Source organism: Caretta caretta, chromosome 16 (genome assembly GCF_965140235.1).
Source record: "Caretta caretta isolate rCarCar2 chromosome 16, rCarCar1.hap1, whole genome shotgun sequence".
Taxonomy (NCBI): domain Eukaryota; kingdom Metazoa; phylum Chordata; order Testudines; family Cheloniidae; genus Caretta; species Caretta caretta.
In genome coordinates, this window is record NC_134221.1 from 18,161,859 (window position 1) to 18,179,736 (window position 17,878).

General features: G+C 51.5%; 1 protein-coding gene across 5 annotated transcripts in view; it reads left to right on the plus strand.

Moving 5' to 3' along the window:
• The window catches only part of RXRA (retinoid X receptor alpha), a 228,856-nt gene that overhangs the window by 146,046 nt on the left and 64,932 nt on the right, over positions 1-17,878 (plus strand). For 4 of the 5 annotated variants that reach the window (XM_048823159.2, XM_048823160.2, XM_075120337.1 and 1 more), the window contains exons 2-4: positions 1,907-2,172; positions 14,907-15,057; positions 17,236-17,415. In XM_048823159.2, the coding sequence (XP_048679116.1) occupies positions 1,907-2,172; positions 14,907-15,057; positions 17,236-17,415 (597 nt within the window). Of the gene's footprint in view, positions 1-1,697; positions 1,802-1,906; positions 2,173-14,906; positions 15,058-17,235; positions 17,416-17,878 lie in introns of those variants that run through there. The other variant, XM_075120338.1, reaches the window with a different exon arrangement.

Consider the following 17,878-nt stretch of genomic DNA (forward strand, 5'->3'; position numbering starts at 1 on the left):
ACTAATCTGGGGACTCCGAAAAATGGAGGCACCCCAAATCAGTGGCCACTTTTGAAAATTTGAGCCTTCCTGTCTCTGGGGCTCAGATTCCGCAGCGATAAATCTGGGACAACAAAGGTGGGGCCAGGCCTGGATTAACCAGTGTGCACTCAGTGCACTTGGACAGGGCCCCCATCTCACGGGGGGCCCTGACCACTGGCTGGGGGTGACCGTGCGGCCTGGCACATATGGTCACAGCACCATTCCAGGTTTGGCTTGGGTCATATAACCGGGGGCAGATGAGAGGAGAGGGAGGGCAAATTTGAGTGAAGGTGGGGGCCCCCAATTTCAATAGTGCAGAGGGCCCCAAAATTCTTTAATCCAGCACCGGGAGATGATTGCTGTCTCTGGCCTAGACATGTATGATTGCATCTACAATCACATGGACTCGGCCTTGGGGTTTCTTCTTAACTCTCCTCCCTCACCCTCAAGCCGTTCTAAATGGGGACCGTTTGAGCTGCTTCCCTGGCAGCCAAATGCCCTGTCATGCGATTTCTCACCACAGCCTTTGGAAAGCACTATTAAGAGCCCTTCTCTGCCTTGGTTGAGCTTGTTTCTCAGGCAGCGTGACAGGATGAGGAGGAAATGTGCCAGGAATGGCTCCCTCTACTCTCCATAGAGTTGGAGTCTATTTTTAAACATCCCCCGACTCCCCTGGGACTGCAAAGCAGTTGGAGGTGTGGGGACGCTGCTCACAAAAAACTCCCAAGCCAAGCTGAATTCCAGTTCAAAGTCCCGAAAGGGCATGGAGCGACCCAGGGAAATGCAAGCCATGTATAGGAACCTGGACATCTTGTGCTCACTGGGGTCTGTGAGCAAACAAATGCTCCACCCCACAAACACGTACCATGCAAACACACAGCTCCCCTATCACACACACATTCAACCCACAAACACGTACCACACCCCTATCCCCCCCCACACACTTCTGCCCCACAAACATACCATGCAAACACACTGCTCCCTATCTCACACACACACCCCTCCTCTGCATACACTTGTGCCACACACTTTCCCCCTTATGAACACAAACCATACCACCCGCCCATATGGACACAAACACAACCCACACACACGGATATATAAACACACATCTCCCCCTCTCAGACACCACACACTTCCATCTCACACACAGATACCGAGACACACAAATAGCCTACATATAGAGTGACACCAAAGTACATCCCTCATTCACGGACACACAACCAGCCTTGATTAATAGTGTCGTTATTGGGGTGGTTCCTAGAGGCCCCATTGAGCTATTGCCCACACACAATGGAAAGTTGATCTCAGCCCCAAAGAGCTTGTGTAACCCCGACAGACCCGGGTCGTCGGCAGGCGGGATCGAACCTGGGATCTCTGGAGCTAAATGCATGAGTCTCTACTGCATGGCTCTTAGCAAAGGCTGTGGGAGACTCATTAATCTCTAAGTGGTCTCCGTGTGGCTAGCGGGGACAGAATACCACACCCAGGAAGTGAGTGGGTTACATTTGCAATTAGGAAACAGCTGGTGGTTACAACAAACAGCCAAGGGCAGCACAAGGTAACAGTGAGGCAACCGGAATGGGTGTTATAAGCAGTGTCCTCCACACACCAGCTACCTCGCCGTTGTCAAAGGTCTTGAGCCTGTCCCCGGCGGGAGAGGAGCTCTAAGGACAGGTTTAAGGGCATCCCTGGTCAGATTTTTACAGGGATGGCCTGGAAGATAGCACAAAGGTGTTTGAGGGAAAGCTGGAGGATGGGCATCATTAGCAGAACACAGGTGGGGGCCGGCTCGTTAAGCATGCAACATGATTGCTCAGGAGAGATCCCCTCAGAATGCCACAGACGGGGTTTTAAACCACAACCTTTCCTTTCTGTTTTACAGATTTTTCTACTCAAGTCAATTCCACGTCCCTGAACTCTCCAACTGGCCGGGGGCCTATGGCCGCACCTTCCCTCCATCCATCCATCGGGCCAGGCATTGGCTCCTCGCTGGGCTCTCCGGGTCAGCTCCATTCGCCCATCAGCACTCTGAGCTCCCCCATCAATGGCATGGGCCCTCCTTTCTCTGTCATCAGCTCCCCCATGGGGCCTCACTCAATGTCTGTCCCTTCGACTCCCAGCCTTGGATTCGGAACTGGCAGCCCACAGGTGAGCGGGGAGGAGAGAGCTGGGGGCTGTGGGGGAGGAGAAGGGTTTTATTTACAAACAGTGGGAAACGAAAAGTATCTTATCCACATGGATTATTAAAAAAAAAAAAAAAGTAGCAATATGCTCAAACCAAGGCCCCAGACCGGAACAGCCGGTGAGGCGTTCTGATTCCAGATCCAGTTCTGAACTACACGGATGGGATCCCTCCAGATCCGGACACCTCCAAACATGAGCAAGGTTCCCTGCGTGGTGCACCTGGACTCATGGAATTTTGTGGGGCGGTGGCTCAGTACGATCAGGGGTGGGAGCTTGGCTTTACAAACCATGTGCCTGATTCTCCTCTGGCTTACGCTAGCCTCAGCCTGGTGTACCATTGTGGATCCCAGGGGCATATACTCTCGAGCTGCACCAGTGTATGTGAGAAGAGAGTCAGCCTCCGTCATTAGTGAAAGATGTCACCTGACAGGGACGTTGTCAGGCTGTTTGCCTGGGCTTCGTGTTATTGGGCTGCAATGGGGACAGAGTCACTCGGCCATTTAAAGAACAGTCCTGGTCAACAGCAAAAATCCAGCTGAAAAGCCGACTGACGAGTACACCCGGTGCCTCTCCTACGAGCGGAGGTGGTGCAAGCACGTTTGGGATCCTTTGCAAAGCTGGTTGATCGATGTCAGCAGAGCCGACACGGGTGCCACTGAGAGCAGAAACAACTGGATTCAAGGGCTTCCATCCTGGGATGAGCCAGGAACAAAATGGGAGACAGGGCAAAAATAGCTGTCAGGGCCGGCTGGAGACCTGCCCTGCTCCTGGCATAAACTGGAGGCTGTTTTAACACCTGTGCTCATGCTGGGGCAGTCCCGACCTGTAGCTGAGAAGAGCCAGAACTATCATATGCCCCCGTGCTGGGTATAGCGCCGTTCTGGGGACCCCCTTTTCTGTATCGCCCCTATATACTGCTCCCTCTTGTTTCCCAGGCCGAATGTGTTCCCCTTCTCTTCACTGGCGGAGGGAAGGCTGGGGTTTGCTGACTGAAGATTATGTAAAAATCTCCCGCTATAAAGAAATAAGCGCCTTTTAAAAATAGCCAGAGCTGGGAGAGCTGCCCCGGCCCTGCCACCTGTTGCTGACTGACTGCGTATTACGTTGAGCAAAAGGGCAGATTAAGGGGTTGGCTACCACCTGCCGCTTGCTGTTGGTTTATTTATTTCACAGCCTCTCCGGGAGTCAAACACCTGCCAGCACGTTTATTTTTATATCGGCCTGATTTATTTTCGAGGGATAACCACTTTCTTGGCTGGGGATGGGGGGGAGTGGCATTTTGTGCACGCCTGAGATGGAGCTATAAAGTCTGGGCTCCTCTGTCCCCCAGCCCATTCATCACCCTCAGGATTCCACCTTTGTGCCCCAGAGAACAGCGTAGCGGTGCGGGGATAGACAAGAGTCCCTCTTGGGAGCCTGTCCTAAATCAACCCGAGTCTGCTGGAGTTCTGTCAGCACCGACTGTCCAAGCGTGAGAGCCGGTGCCGGAGGGGATGGAGACCTCGTCCATGTCCATGTGTCTGGTGCTGGGTGGGTCGGTGCTGCTGGTGTAAATAGCTATAGCATGTGTCTGTTCAGGGGCTGCTGGGGCCACTGGGGCCCCTGATGCCACCTAGGGCAGCCAAAACAGTTGCTCTGATTTATGGATCCTATGGGGCTTCGCAGGGTTGCAGAATTGCCAGAGAACATGCCACGTCCCCTGCCCCTGCGCTGAGTTCTCCTCCACTCTGCCAACCCCAGAACCCACGTCTCCTGGCTCCCTGCCCAGTGCTCTGTCCACTAGGCGAATCAATACATATGCCTATCCCCAGCATGGTGTCAACACTGAGCACCTTGGGTAGACAGACTGCCTTCCACCTTGAGGTCAGGAGGGGAGAAGTGAAACAACACTTCACAACTGTCTGTGGCACGAAGCCAGGGCAGTGGGAGACATGTAACAATGTGAGTGTGTGAGCTGCGAGCGGGAGAGAGTGAGAGGTTGGGATGGGAAGGGGCGACATGGCCAGAGTTTCAATGACACACCGCGGTTGTTTTAGGAAGCAGAGATGCACAAGACAGAGGAACTGAAATGAGAAGCCACGGAACAGAAAAGGGGAATTGAGAGCACATCAGATGGCGCTTAGCAGAACCCAAGCATTTACAGCAGCTCTAGACCCTGATGGTGCCTGTTATTTGCTCATGGCCTCTCTTAAATGGTTTTCCTGGAGGAGACAGTTTAAGATATTTTCAGTCTAATGGCTTTTGCCATCTGTCCCCTGTCTGTGACCATTAGGCCCCTGTCATTGTTAGGGGCAGAAGGACTTACCTGAGCCTGCAGTGAGAGGGGAGGGAGGCAGTCCCCATCATCACAGTGTGGAGGAGGGCAGGCAGGCAGGCAGGAGAGGAATGCGATTCCCTTTGTCTTTGTACCAGCCCGCAAAGCACCGAGGTTAATGAAGCATGTCCCCCGCGTTGCAGAGGGGAGATGGCACTGATGGAAGGTGGTTTGAATCAGATGGCAGATGCCACTTGCCATCAGACTACGCCTCGTTAGAGCTGGAAACCTAGCAGACCAGAAGGACACCAAGAGGATGAGGTGTGCCGGGCAAAGAGCCGCGAAGCCACACGCCTCCCAGCCCCGCTCGCTCTCCTTTGCAAAGTTTGTTTTGTTCTCTCCCCCATGGAACATTCTGTCCCTGCTGAACATATGCTGGTGCCCGTAAGCTTTGCGGATGGGCCTAAAGAAAGGCCAAGGGTTGGGCCAGCAAGGGTCTTCCCCAGACTTCCTGTAGTGCTGGACTGGGCCAGAGCAGAGTGTTTCAGGAGGAAGGGAAATGACGTTTAGGGCAAACAGGGCTGTAGCTTCCAGCTGCATCCAGAGGGCAGAGCTTGGCCTCTTTGATGTCTTTGGGGAACTCGAGGAGCTGGTAGCACTTGGCTTAAGAGCTAGGCATAGTGCAGGCAGGGGTCATACTAGTTTCCCATGCAGCACAGTTTGCCAGTACCCCTCACTCTCCCCTTCAGCTCCCTCTGCTATTCCAGGCCTGTTGATGCACCTCACTTCTAATCTGCACTTCAGTCTCGGCCGGCTGTTCCAGGTCTGGGGCCCCCAGCATAGCTCTACTGATCTGGCCTGCAACATTCCTGATTGTCCCTCTCGTGAGTGATCCAGAAATAAAAGGGAGTGAGCAAGTCAGTCTTGCTGGAGCTATGCCTCACGCTTACTGGATTCTGTCATCCAGGGATCCCAAACTGGTTTTCAAATACTCCAGCCTCAGAGAGCACCCTCCTGTGAGGTTGGTACCATCACCTCTATTTTAGCAATGGGGAAACAGAGCACTGAGAGGCCAAGACGTCTGCCGCAGGCCACCCACAGCAAGATTGCAGAAGATCCCAGGGCAAGATTATCGAAAGGGCTCTCTCTTGCACGCACACGTATGTACATATGACATCGAAAGGGCTCAGCATCCAGCCGTTTCTATGGTGATATCCAATGTGTTGAATTCTCATGAAAATCCGGTCTGATAGTAAGTCCCTGGCAGTGCCAGGAATTGAACCCAGGAGTCCTGATAAACAGATCAGGACTTAGCTCTTTTTAAAAAAAATTGTGGGATCGTCATTTTTTTCTTGAAAATCCCAGGAATCTCTGAAGAACATATAAGAGAAAGAAAGAAAGAAAGAAAGAATTACATTTGAGTATATTTCATAATCCCTTCTTCTGCTCACTTCAGTTCCATTTGCAGGACCTAGGTGCAAAACTGGAGAAGCAGCAGCAGCCTATAGGACTGTGGCAGACCCCCCCAGGCATTTCTTGTAGCAGCTCTGCGGATGCCTGGGGAAAGCGAGGACAGATCAGACACAGAGTTAGGCTGTGGCGACTCTCTCAAAGCGGTCTCATTCCTTCAGACACAATTTATTCTTTTTAAGGACATCTGTGGACTCCGTGGCCGTTTTTACACCTGGCTGCTATCGGGCCCCAACAGAGAGGACCCGGATCCCCAGAGCTTAAAACAAAGTCAACAGTAGAGAGAGGAATGGAACCCAGGAATCATGATACCCAGTAACTTGTTCCAATTGGTAGGCAATGCTGCCCACTTCCACTGTGAGCTAACTCGAAGCACTTCCTTGTTATCAGCCCTGTGGCCCTCCGTTGCGCACACTGAGCTGAGTTTGTGCTCACCAAAAGCAGAACTAGGTTCCATATGGCGACGAGGGTGAAGCTTTGGGCCAGGCTGGCTGGTTTTCTCACTACCCCAGCTTCAGACTTTTGTTCTGCAGCCTTAAACCCAAGAGGAAGGAGCAGTATGCGCCAGGGGAGAGTGTGGGAACCAAGAGGTGCACGTGTAGCCTGCCTGTGGTTTCGGGCAGCCTCTGAAAGAGGAAACAGAGGCGGTTCCCATTCCCATGTGCTGACTCAGCAGCTAGTTGGGGCTCCTGCTGACTCATGGGGGAACACTCCCTGTATCAGTTTCGGGTCCCAGCCCCTAGGGGACGGGCAAGCGAAGAACCAGGGACTGCTGACCCCTAGCCATGTGCCAAGGGGGACAATGGGGCTTTCCACTGGATCTGCCCTTTATACCAGCCTTCCCTTCCCTGCCTATATTCAGTCCCCTTGCTCTCTGCAGTCACACTGCACCAGCCCCCCAGAAATGCTCGGTCTGACAGTGCTAGTCTCTCTCACCCCCTGAAGTCAGAAGGACATTTGGTTTCTACATGGAGTGAGTGATTAGCTCAAAGTAGGGGAGCACTGGAATCAACTGGTGACTTCTCCCCTGCTTGTTGAAGGTATCTGCTGCCCAGCAGTCAAAGTGGGCACGCTGTCTGGATTTTCTTCACTGCTCCTGGATGTCCATACAGCCAGAAACATCTTTGACCACCTTCAACTGCACCATTCCTCTCCAGGGCAGACCTAGTAACAGCGATTCTTGGTACCTGCAGCCTGGACCACTGAAATGTGCTCCCATCTGGGCCTGATTCTAAAGGTCACACCAGAAGGTGCAGCAGGAAGTGATGCCTCTTAGACAGGACGAATGTGAATGCCATACACCAGTGCTCCTCTTGTATGTTGGTTGGCTCTCAAATTCTGGTCCACTCCTCATCTTCAAAGCCCGGAATGGGCTTGGGACTGGCTATCTCAGTGAGAACTTGTCTGCCTGCTCCCCACAACACACCAGAACATTTTGACTGAGGGGACAGGTTTGAATTTGCACTGATCAGAGCTGGGGAATTACTTCTACAGGAAACCAGCTTTTACCCATTCCCTTTAAGGAGCTTTACAAGATGCACTTGTTAAATCTGGAGTTGTGTCAACCCCTTAAAAAAAACAACAACACAACCAACAACTGTATTTGTTGTAGGCCACACAACAAGCATTGGAGCAACCTGAGCACTGGAGAAAGGCAGCTTACCAGGAGGGTGAAGGAAACTTTAATCTTCAACAGGCAGCTGATGTTCTTTGACTTTATTGGGGTACCCAGAAGCTGTGGTGATGGGTGCTGTCGAAAGATGTTTAATAATCATCAGCTGCATTTTGCAATTGGACTTATATTCCTATAAAGCGCTGAAGCAAACTGTTGGGTCTGATTGCTCCTAAACCTTATGAAGATTCAAAGTGTGGATCCTTATCTAATTCATAGGTTTTAAGGCTGGAAGGGACCATTATGATCATCTAATCTGGCCTTCCAAATAAAATAGGCCATGGAATTTCACCAAGTGGTTCCTTCATCAAGCCCGTAACTTCTGGCTGAGCTAGAGCATCCCTTTTAGAAAGGCAAAAAGTGTCAAGCGATGGAGAACTCACCATGTCCTCAAGTAAAATCAAAGCCCATGGCGAGCATTTAACAGAAATATCCAGAGAAACACATTTTTTAGTCCTGAGATCCAAGCCTGCTTTAGCTCCTCCTTTTCCTCTCCCCCATTTTGGAATAAAAATTCAGTGCTGCGTATTTTGGGGCTTAGGGTGCTAGTAAGAAAGGGGAGACCACAAATATTGTGGGCACACTAAAGCCGAGACTCCCAGAAATTGAATCTTGCACCTCAGCAATATTTCTGTGTTTCAAATTTCCCACCTCTCCGTCTCTCAAGGACAGCTGCCAACAGGGCAGTTTGAACAGAACAGAGAAGAGATTTTCAAGCACCCTTGTGTTCCTAGATTTGTACAGGAAACGTGCCAGTCAGCTGAAAGGGAACAATGGAGTGGTTCAGCAGAAGTCTTGACGGAGACAGGATGGGGAAGAGGGGATGATCGCCTGAGAGACGAGACCACATCAGCTGATTCAGGAGGCGTGTCGGAGGCGGGCAAGATGGGAAGTGCCGATTTTGCCATGGGCATTTGAGGAACCAAAAGTGCAGGGTCATTCATGAGTCGGGGACTGAATATTGTAGAGAACAGGCAAAATGTGAATGAGCACCATTGCCCTCCACTGGAAGTGATCAGAACAACTTGGCTGTATGTGATAGGCCCTATGCCTCTGCCAGCTAACGGAAACACCCCTTTAGCCCCAGTGGCAAGGACCTGTGCCTTCAGAGCAGTAGGCCCTGACTTCTACCCCTGATGAGGCTGTGACGCCTGTGTACCAAAGTGGCAGCTCTAACGTCCTAGGCATACACGGGGTTTTCTCCATAAAGAATGTCAGCGGCTGAGTTTCGTGTGACCGTCCCAGTTAATCCCATGGAAATCTGTCTGTGTGTCCATCCCTCAGGTCTTTCCATCTGTCTATTATCCATCCAGGGGTTTTAGCCCGTACTCCTCATGGTAACTGAATGCCATTCAAGTCTCTCATATATCTCCGACGAACCTGTGGATCCTCCATACAGATGTTCATATATTCTTATGTCCTTACCTCAGAGGATGGGGCCCAGAGGTCCTAAGGATCTGTCGTTTCCTCAGCAAACCAGGCAGGGCTTTGGGGTGAGGTAGGGAGGAGATTTAAAACTCTCTCTTGCGGGTGGGTTTACCTTGCTCCTTTCTGTGGTTATTAATCATCTGACAGACACATTTCCTAGGGTCACAGATGTGCAGCGTTAAAGGCCAGAAGGGACCATGGCCATCATCTAGTCTGACTTCCTGCGTAGCACAGACCATAGGGCCTCCCTGGATTAATTCCTGCTTGAAATCCAGTAGCTGTGGTTGAGTTACAGCATCTCTTTTAAGAAAAACAAAACATCCCATCTTGATTAAAGTATTTCCAGGGACAGAGAATCCATCACAACCCTTGGTAAGTTCTTCCAACGGTTAATTACCCTCACTGTTAAAAATTTACATCTTATTTCTATTCTTAATTTGTCTAGCTTCAACTAGAGCCATTGGATCTCATTAGACATTTGTCTACTAAACTGAAGAACCTCTATTACTAAATTTCTTTTCCTCACTTAGGTACTTCTAGACTCATCAAGTTACCTGTTAGTTTTCTATTTGGTAAGCAAAATAGATTGAGCTCCTTCAACCTGCCACTAGAAGGCCTGCTTTCCAATCCTTTAATCATTCTCATGGCTCATCTCTGAACCCTGTCCAATTTATCAGTGGCCTTCTTGAAGTGTGGACACGAGGGGTGAACACCAGTACTCCAGTATGAATGAAACCATCAGACTTACCTTTTTAAACCAATGCGTGTCTCTAGAGAGGGAGGGAGTGGTTTTGCTTTAATGGAAGAAATGTGGAGAGGGCAGAAATATCATGAGAACCCCAGTGTTCTCCATTCCTGCATCTGTTGCAAGGCTGGGAGAAGTCCTCGTGTATTAGATAACATACTAAGGGCCAAATTCTACACTCAGGGATTCTGGGGTGAGTCTGAAGTAATCCTACTGACTTTAGCAGCCTTTCCTTGGGTACACACTTGAGAAACTGAGAGCAGAATTTGACTATAAGACCACAGGTCTTGATCCAAAACCCATTGAAGCTGACAGAGAGACTCCCATTGACTTGAAAGGCCTTTGGATCAGGCTCATAGATGACTGTTCAGATTCTTTTCAGGCACTGTGTCTTGCGGGTGGGGGGCTATGCGGTGCTTTCCCAGTGCAGCAGATTGGAAAGCCCCAGGCTGTGCATCATGCCAGGCATTTGATCAGCCCGATAAGAGTGGGAATCCTCCCTTCCTTTCCCACCACATGCTCTCTCATCACTTTGGTCCCTTCTGAGATGATGACATGTACACATCCTCCCTCCCCGCCACGCCATGCTGGTTGCTAAGATCCTCATGCACCAGGGACTCAAGAGCAGAGCAGTTCATAGCAAGAATGAATGAATGAGAGGCCTGGCAAAATATCTGCAGCAAAAGGGATTTTGTGGTAGTGCGGCAGGGGTTGGTTTTTCAGATGTAAATTGCCTATTTCCCGCTGGTGTTTGTGACACACAATCGGGAGAGCTCTATTTCCTTCACGATGGAATTTTGCACAAAATGTTTTTGCCACCTAGATGATTGTTAAAAGGAAAAGAACACTTTGGTGCAAGAGGTCCCTAGTGTTCATAACAGCAAGTATGGACCAGCGGTTAGGGTGCTAGCCTGGGACTTGGAAGACAGGCGTTCCGTTCCCTGTGCCATTGTATTTTCTTGTATGGCCTTGGGCAAGTCACTTAGGGCAGTGGTTCTCAACCTTTTCTCATTTATGGACCCCTAAAAATGTCAAATGGAGGTGCGGCCCTTTTTTAGAAGTCTTAGACATGGTGGGCATCTGCAGGCCACAGGGTGACAACCCCTGACTTAGGGTATGTCTACAGAGCAACTAGACACCCGCGGTTCACCCATGCCAGCCAACTTGGGCTAGCAGGGCTCAGGCTGTTTCACGTGGGCTGTTTGACTTCAGAGAAGTGTAGACTTCTGGGCTCTAGGACCCTGCAAGGTGGGAGGGTCCCAGAGCTTGGGCTCCAGCCCAAGCAGAAAATCGACACAGTGCCCTGTGAGCCTGAGTTGGCTGGCACGGGCCAGCTGTGGGTTTTTCTGTGCTGTGTCTACACTGCAACTGGCAGATTTCATTCCCAGCTTGGATGGATGTACACGTGCCAGCTTTGATCAAGCTACTGTGCTAAAAAGAGCAGCGGGCCTCAGTGCCTTGGGCTAGCTGTCTGAGCACAGTCCAGTCCAGAATCCTGGGCATGTACTTGGCAGCTAGCCTGTGGCCACACGGCTATTTTTAGGCACTAGCTCAATCAAAGCTAACATGTATACGTCTACCCGAGCTGGGAAGTACACCTCCCTGCTGCTGTGTAGATGGATCCCCCATCTCTCTGTGCCTCAGTTCCCCATCTGGACAATGGGGATAATGGCACTGTCCCGCCTCGCAGGGCTGATGTGAGGAGAAGTACATTAAAGATCGTGAATTACTGTGGTGATGAGGCCCATATAAGTACCTACGATAGCTAGATAGAGGGGGTGGATGGGGATAGATAGATAGATAGAATGAGAAGAAAGCACCATCACGCCTATCCTCCTTCATACTATCTATCTATCTACTGCAAAATAATTCCAAATCACCAGTCACATGGTCTGCTGGGTTAAATATCATACTTCACATCTCTGAGTTCTGTTCTCACCTCTGCCCCATACTGAGACTTCATAATAATTTCCATGTAACTAACACTTCGCAAGGGATACATACTAGGATGCTAATGGCTGCTGTGTTTGCTGCTATACATCCGGGGAGCTATTTAAGCCTCCCTAACCCTTTCTGGCTGACCCTGCTGGGGATGGAGTAAGTAGAAGAAAGGGGACAAGGAAAAGAAAAGTCAAGGGGATTTACGGAGGGAACATAAGTAGAAACTGAACTGAGGGGCCCTACACAACCCCAGATCCCTAATTCCAGCCCTGCTGCATTCGTGACCTGTAGCCATTCACTAAGTTATCTTTCCCTTCAAGAGATAACACGAGAAGATGGTCTATAAATCCCAGGTTCTAGGGCAGCCAAACTGTGGTGTCCTGGTCTTCATCATCCGTGCAGGCGATCTCAGCCGGGGTGCTCCCACATATAATCACTGCAAATCATTTTCTCTGTTCGGTGTCCTGAGGCGGCATTAGGGGGAATCTTCCTAACACATTTAGATAAGGGCTCTCCTGCGGAGGTGGGTGGAAATTTGGCAGCAGGAAAGGAATTTGCCTTCCCATTAAATCAACCGGCAACAGTGGTTTAAGGGACTAGCTTATTAGAGAGTTGTGTCAGCTCTTACTGCTTCCCTGGCTTTATGGAAGGATTAGTTGGATCCCCGGCCCCTTCCCCTTGTTGTAACATGAAGCCTGTGATCTGAATATTCACAGAGGCATGATTTTATCCTGCTGCAGGGATGAGTTGCCCTTGTCATCTTATTACAGTGGGATTGGATGTTTGCTGTTCGCTCTTTTTCCAGGGCAGTGGATTAGTGATCTTTGGAGATCTGTGTTTGAATCCTTGTTTTGGCTCATAAGATACTGGTAATTTCAAGCTAGCATCGTGTCCACTAAGGGATGTTTTCCATGTCACACCCAATTTGGTACAACCATTCGGTTTCATGCAATTGTCAGGGTGGGGGTCAAGACTGGAATAATAGAGTCATGTTCTGGTCTAGGCCCAGGAGGCCTGGCAGGGGTGCTCCAAAAAAGCGAGGTTCAAACATGGCAAAAGCGGCAAATTATTGGCTTTATTGAAGGTAAGTGACACACCCACAACGGGGACTCCAAGAGTTGCTGTCACGGCGGCGGAGAGCCCAGCGCACCAGAGCAATGCCTGGGACGGAGTCCAACGAAGGGGTGGGTAGCAGGCATTAATATACGCTTAACATTATCAGCTCATGTATAATTACTACGGGGTTGTGCTCCTTTACTGGCATGGGGCCACACGAGGCAGTCAAGGCCGGTTGAGGACTGGTTTTGACTGGTTCCTCATGTCCGACACTGACCGATAGTAACCGTCTGCACAAGAAAGCGTTCTTCCCTAGCTAGGCGGTCACAGAGTCTTCCGCAGTCCCTTACAAGTCAGCTCCGAGGTTAGTGAGGCCCCATCGGGCTCCATCCCTGGCTGTGAATGGTGCCCAGAATATCGCATTGGTTGAGTGCAATTGCAAGAATTTTACATAGGTTGGGGCCCCTATGAGTAGAGCCCTGCAAATCCGCAGATATCCACTTCATATCCCTGGACCTTTTTGGCGGATAGTGAAGCGGATGCGGATACAACTGTGCAGGACTCTACCCATAGGTCTCAGCCTCCAAGGGGTAACTTCCCCCCATGGGCTCAGCCCTGCAGGGCCCCTGACCGACTGACTCTGCAGCTCGGGGCTCCTTGGTCCTGCTTGCAGGGGTGGCGTGGCGGCTGCTGCTGGCCGCATTGCGAGCGACGGGGATCCCGCATTGCTACAGCCGGGATCCTGGCTGGGCAGGGGGCAGTGCCCGAAGGGACCAGCCCACACCGCTGGGCTCTTTTTTTCGGGTTGCTGGCTCTCTCCCCCGCTCCCATCCCCAGCATAGATGGCATCATCCGCAGCAGCCAGGCGTTCTCAGCTTCCTATGGCTGTCGATAGGGCTCTAGTTTACGGCAGCCACGTGGCCTAATGGATAACACCGGTGGCGCCTGGCCCATGGCGTCCAGCTCGGGCTGCCCAGGGGGCTCAGTGCGCTCGGGGCCAGAAGCCATGGCTGGGGCTGGGCAGCAGGCTGGGGTCGGGGCTGTCTAGCACCTGCTTGCCACGCCACTTCCCGTCCAGCGGCTCGGGCCCCTCGGGCAGCGCCAGCATCCCCACCATGGCTCGCCCTGGCTGCACTCCCAGCCCACCAGCTCCTAGGCAGCAGAGCCCCCTCAGCCGCGGGGATTGGAGCGGGCGCCCCACCTCTCCACCCCTTTGTGCCCCATCATGCACTATTGCTATTGGATGCCTTCGCTCGCAAGCCCCCGGGAGCACCACACGAAGTCACACCACTTTCCCCCCACCTCCTCGTGCCACCCTGAGACCCTGCCCTGTGCCACCCCTTACCCCCAGTCCCTGCCCTCGCACGGCCTCTTCCCTGCAAGACCCCATCCCCCTGCTTGCTCATCTCTGCTCCCCCACCTTGGGATGGCTTGCTGCTGCGGGTGCGGATAGAGGTAAAAGATGGCTAGCAGATCGCGGGTCGGATCGCGGGTTGATCCTAGCAGATGCAGATTGGATGCAGATCCACATTTTTGTATCCGCGCAGGGCTCTACCTATGCGGTATCTGAAACCAGGATTGAGGGGTGTGGGTAATGTATGAGTGTGAAGCTCAGGATTGCAACAGCAGGGGGTGCTGCAAGTCAGGACTGCGGTGGACTAGCAAATTTCGGGGGTTAGGATTGGGAGGGCATCAGCAGAGCGGTGGGAGAGCCTCGCACCGAAATAGCAGGGGCTCTACAAGTAGGATCTAGGTGGGATCTAGGTAGATCCTTGTGAGTCCTGGGACTTGAATAGGAGGGGATCCTGCCACTCAGGATTGAGGTTCATAGCACAGCCATGTGGGGCACCAGGTCTGGAGCGATCAGCTCAAGATGAGGTGCATGGAGGAGTGTGCAAAGAATCTTCCGTAGCGGTCTTACACTGGGGATGGGTAGGACCCGCTCTGGAGAGCATGACTTTGCCCATTCTCTGCAGCTTAACTGAGGGCACCCCGAGTGGTATCTGGAGACACCTGAGCTCTGGGTGAAGGGCCAGGCCCGAGTGGGAGGATGCCATGTGTACAGCACCCCTCAGCTTGCCTTTATCCTGGGCTCAATGATAACCACTTCCCCTGTGTTTCCCACTGCACAGCTCAATTCTCCGATGAACCCCATCAGCAGCACAGAAGATATTAAACCACCCTTGGGACTCAATGGAGTTCTTAAAGTGCCAGCACACCCCTCAGGAACCATGGCCTCCTTCACCAAGCACATATGTGCCATCTGTGGGGACAGATCTTCAGGTAAAAACCCCCAGGTGGCAAGTGGAGGAGGGGGTTGGGGAAGTGGACCTCGGTGGAAGGAGAATCCCCTTTCCTGGTCTTTATTTGTCCAGCAGGAGCATCCACATGTCTCAGCTTTCTGAGCCAAGGCAATGCAACGCCTTGGTTTTACCCGACTTCTTTCCCCACCTGTGTCCTGCCTCCCTGCCTTGGAGAGAATATGCAGCATGTATTCCCTCCCATCAGGGCACAAAGAGCCGAATGGTCTTGTGACCTGTTAAAGCCACAAGGGGCCACTGGGAGCAATTTGTTAGTCTCTAAGGTGCCACTCCTGTTCTTTAATCACATTAAAGGCATCCCTCAGCTTCTGAAGGTGCCATAGGAATAAATAAGACAAGCACAGCCTCTGCGGGGAACCTTTCGTTCTTCCATGCCAAGTGCTCAGGGCCATCCCAAACCTTAACCTCCCAGCATCTCCTTCCCCTGCACCTGGAGATTGATGGCCAGCCAGCTAGGGCTGGAGCAGTAAAAACGGCACCTCAGGAAAATATGGGGGGATGATCCCATTTAGCAGCCCTACCTTAACCCCTTTTGCGGATATGCCGGAGGGAATTGGATTTAATTGAGTGGCAGGGCTGTGTGGAATATCCTCAACCACCACTGAAAACAAACCAAAGCCGGCTTTGGTTTGAGGGTGCCCTTACCACCTCTCTGCTCAGGGCAGGTTCACTCAGAGGGAGACTCGGCTTGCAGAGCACCCCAGGGAGCCTGATCTGATCTCCCAAGCCAGGTGAAACTTGGCAGGTTCCTCTGTGGTCAGAGAAGAACTTGGTGTGGGGAATAGGTGAAATTTTGCCTCAACCTCTGCTTAGCCGCTGGTTGCTTCATTATATATTGGAAATTGGCTACCACTGGGGCAGTTCAGCTCCTCCTTCTACCATAGTCTTTTTATTGCATATCCTTCCTTCTCCCGTGTCCTTTTATCCCGTGATGACCTTCTCAGACAGTACCAGATAAAAGATACACTTCTGATTGATTATCCCCACTCTGTAAAATAAAATGTGTTAATTCCCTTTGTTCTCATGTCATTAACTCTTATCACAGTGGGCTCCCTGCTTGTCTTTCTCTCCAGGCAAACTTTGCTCTCTGTTATGCCCAAGTGATTTTCTAGGAGAAGGTGGCCTCGGTGCGTAACTCAGAGCAAACTTCAGTACATAGTCTCTATCAGTAACATTTCCCTAAAGCTTCTGACTCCATTCCCAAGCTATGCTCTCTGGCCCACGAGTGATCCCTGCATGGGGTCTTCCCTGGGGACGTGCTCAGAATGAAACCACTCGAGAGCCACCCACTGAGGAAAGAGGGGAGCTCTCGTAAGGTTGTGCATGTAGTGAACATGTTGGAGAATAACCGTGCCGACTCAGTCCAATCTGTGGAGAGGCTGTTTGTTCTCACATAGATTACTGCGTGTGCGGGGAGAAGTCTCCTCCGCAATGAGCGGCCGTGTGGATTGTTCATTTCTTATGATACCCCAAATGCCATGGACAAAGAGAGCAGGGGCTGTTTGTCACAAATAACGCCAGCCTATTGGCTCCTGTGTCCACAATGTGAGCAGAGAGGTCAAGGGCTGAAAGAGTCTTGGAGACATCAACTACTCTCTGGTCCCTTGTCTTCACTTGGAAATTAGGTTGTGTTAGAACATGACTGTGGCTCATGATGTTAAACATGATTTGCAGCCCGTATGGACAGGGACATCTTGTCATCTGGTTGTGGCAAGGCCTGTATTTCCAGTTGGGTTTGATCCACGACCAGTGGACATGATGGTAAACATGATGGTTGAGGCAGGTTTGCCAGGGCAACATGGGGGAAGCTTGCCTGGATGTTGTACCTATTCTGTGGATGAATAAAGAGTGGGCAGGACCTTGTCCAGACAGGGGTGCCTAGACTGAGCTAGCTAGCTTTATTGCATTAAACTGTCTGAAACCCTAGGCGAGACAAAGCAATTGTATATTAGCACGTGCTAAGTGGGCCAAGATAAAGCCTGATCCCCCCTTCAAATCCGACGCTAGACAAGGCCTAAGGTAATTAAACAACCCAGGAGTAGCAGCAAGAGGGTTGTGGGGCGTCAGGTAGGTGACCTGTTGGTTGCTCAGTGGGTCTGCATGATTTCTGTGTTTCTTCATCCTCCTCAACCCCCTGCAGGTAAACATTACGGGGTGTACAGCTGCGAGGGCTGCAAAGGTTTCTTCAAGCGTACAGTGCGGAAGGATCTCACCTACACCTGCCGCGACAATAAGGATTGCTTGATTGACAAGCGCCAGCGGAACCGCTGCCAGTATTGCCGGTATCAGAAGTGCCTGGCTATGGGCATGAAGCGAGAAGGTAAGGCAGACGGAGCAGGGACCTCCCCTACGCACGCGGGCACCTGCAGCGGACCCGGCGGGGGCTCAGGTACACTCTTTCCGCAGGAGGCTCCCTCCCGCTTCTAGCCCTGCAACGTAACAGGCACCAAACCTGCCTTTAGCCCCTTTTGTTGGTGATGGTGAATGCAGCCAGGAACATCTGACAAGGATCTCACTTCGCAATCGCTGCTCCTGGGCCTGAACCGTGCTGTTTGCTGTGACGCAAAGGGTGGATTTCTCTCCCCTGTGCAGGCCTCTCTTGCGTATATTCTGTGCTCGCTCGACAGTGACCGTTAGCAAGGTTGTAATGGAGGAATCAGGCCAGATGCATATCTGAGAAGAAGTTGTTGCCCTGAGTAACTCACTTAGTTCCTTCACCAGCAACAGAATGTGTCTGTACATTCCATTGCCAGAGTATGCTTTTATTTCTCATAAGGAGCAGC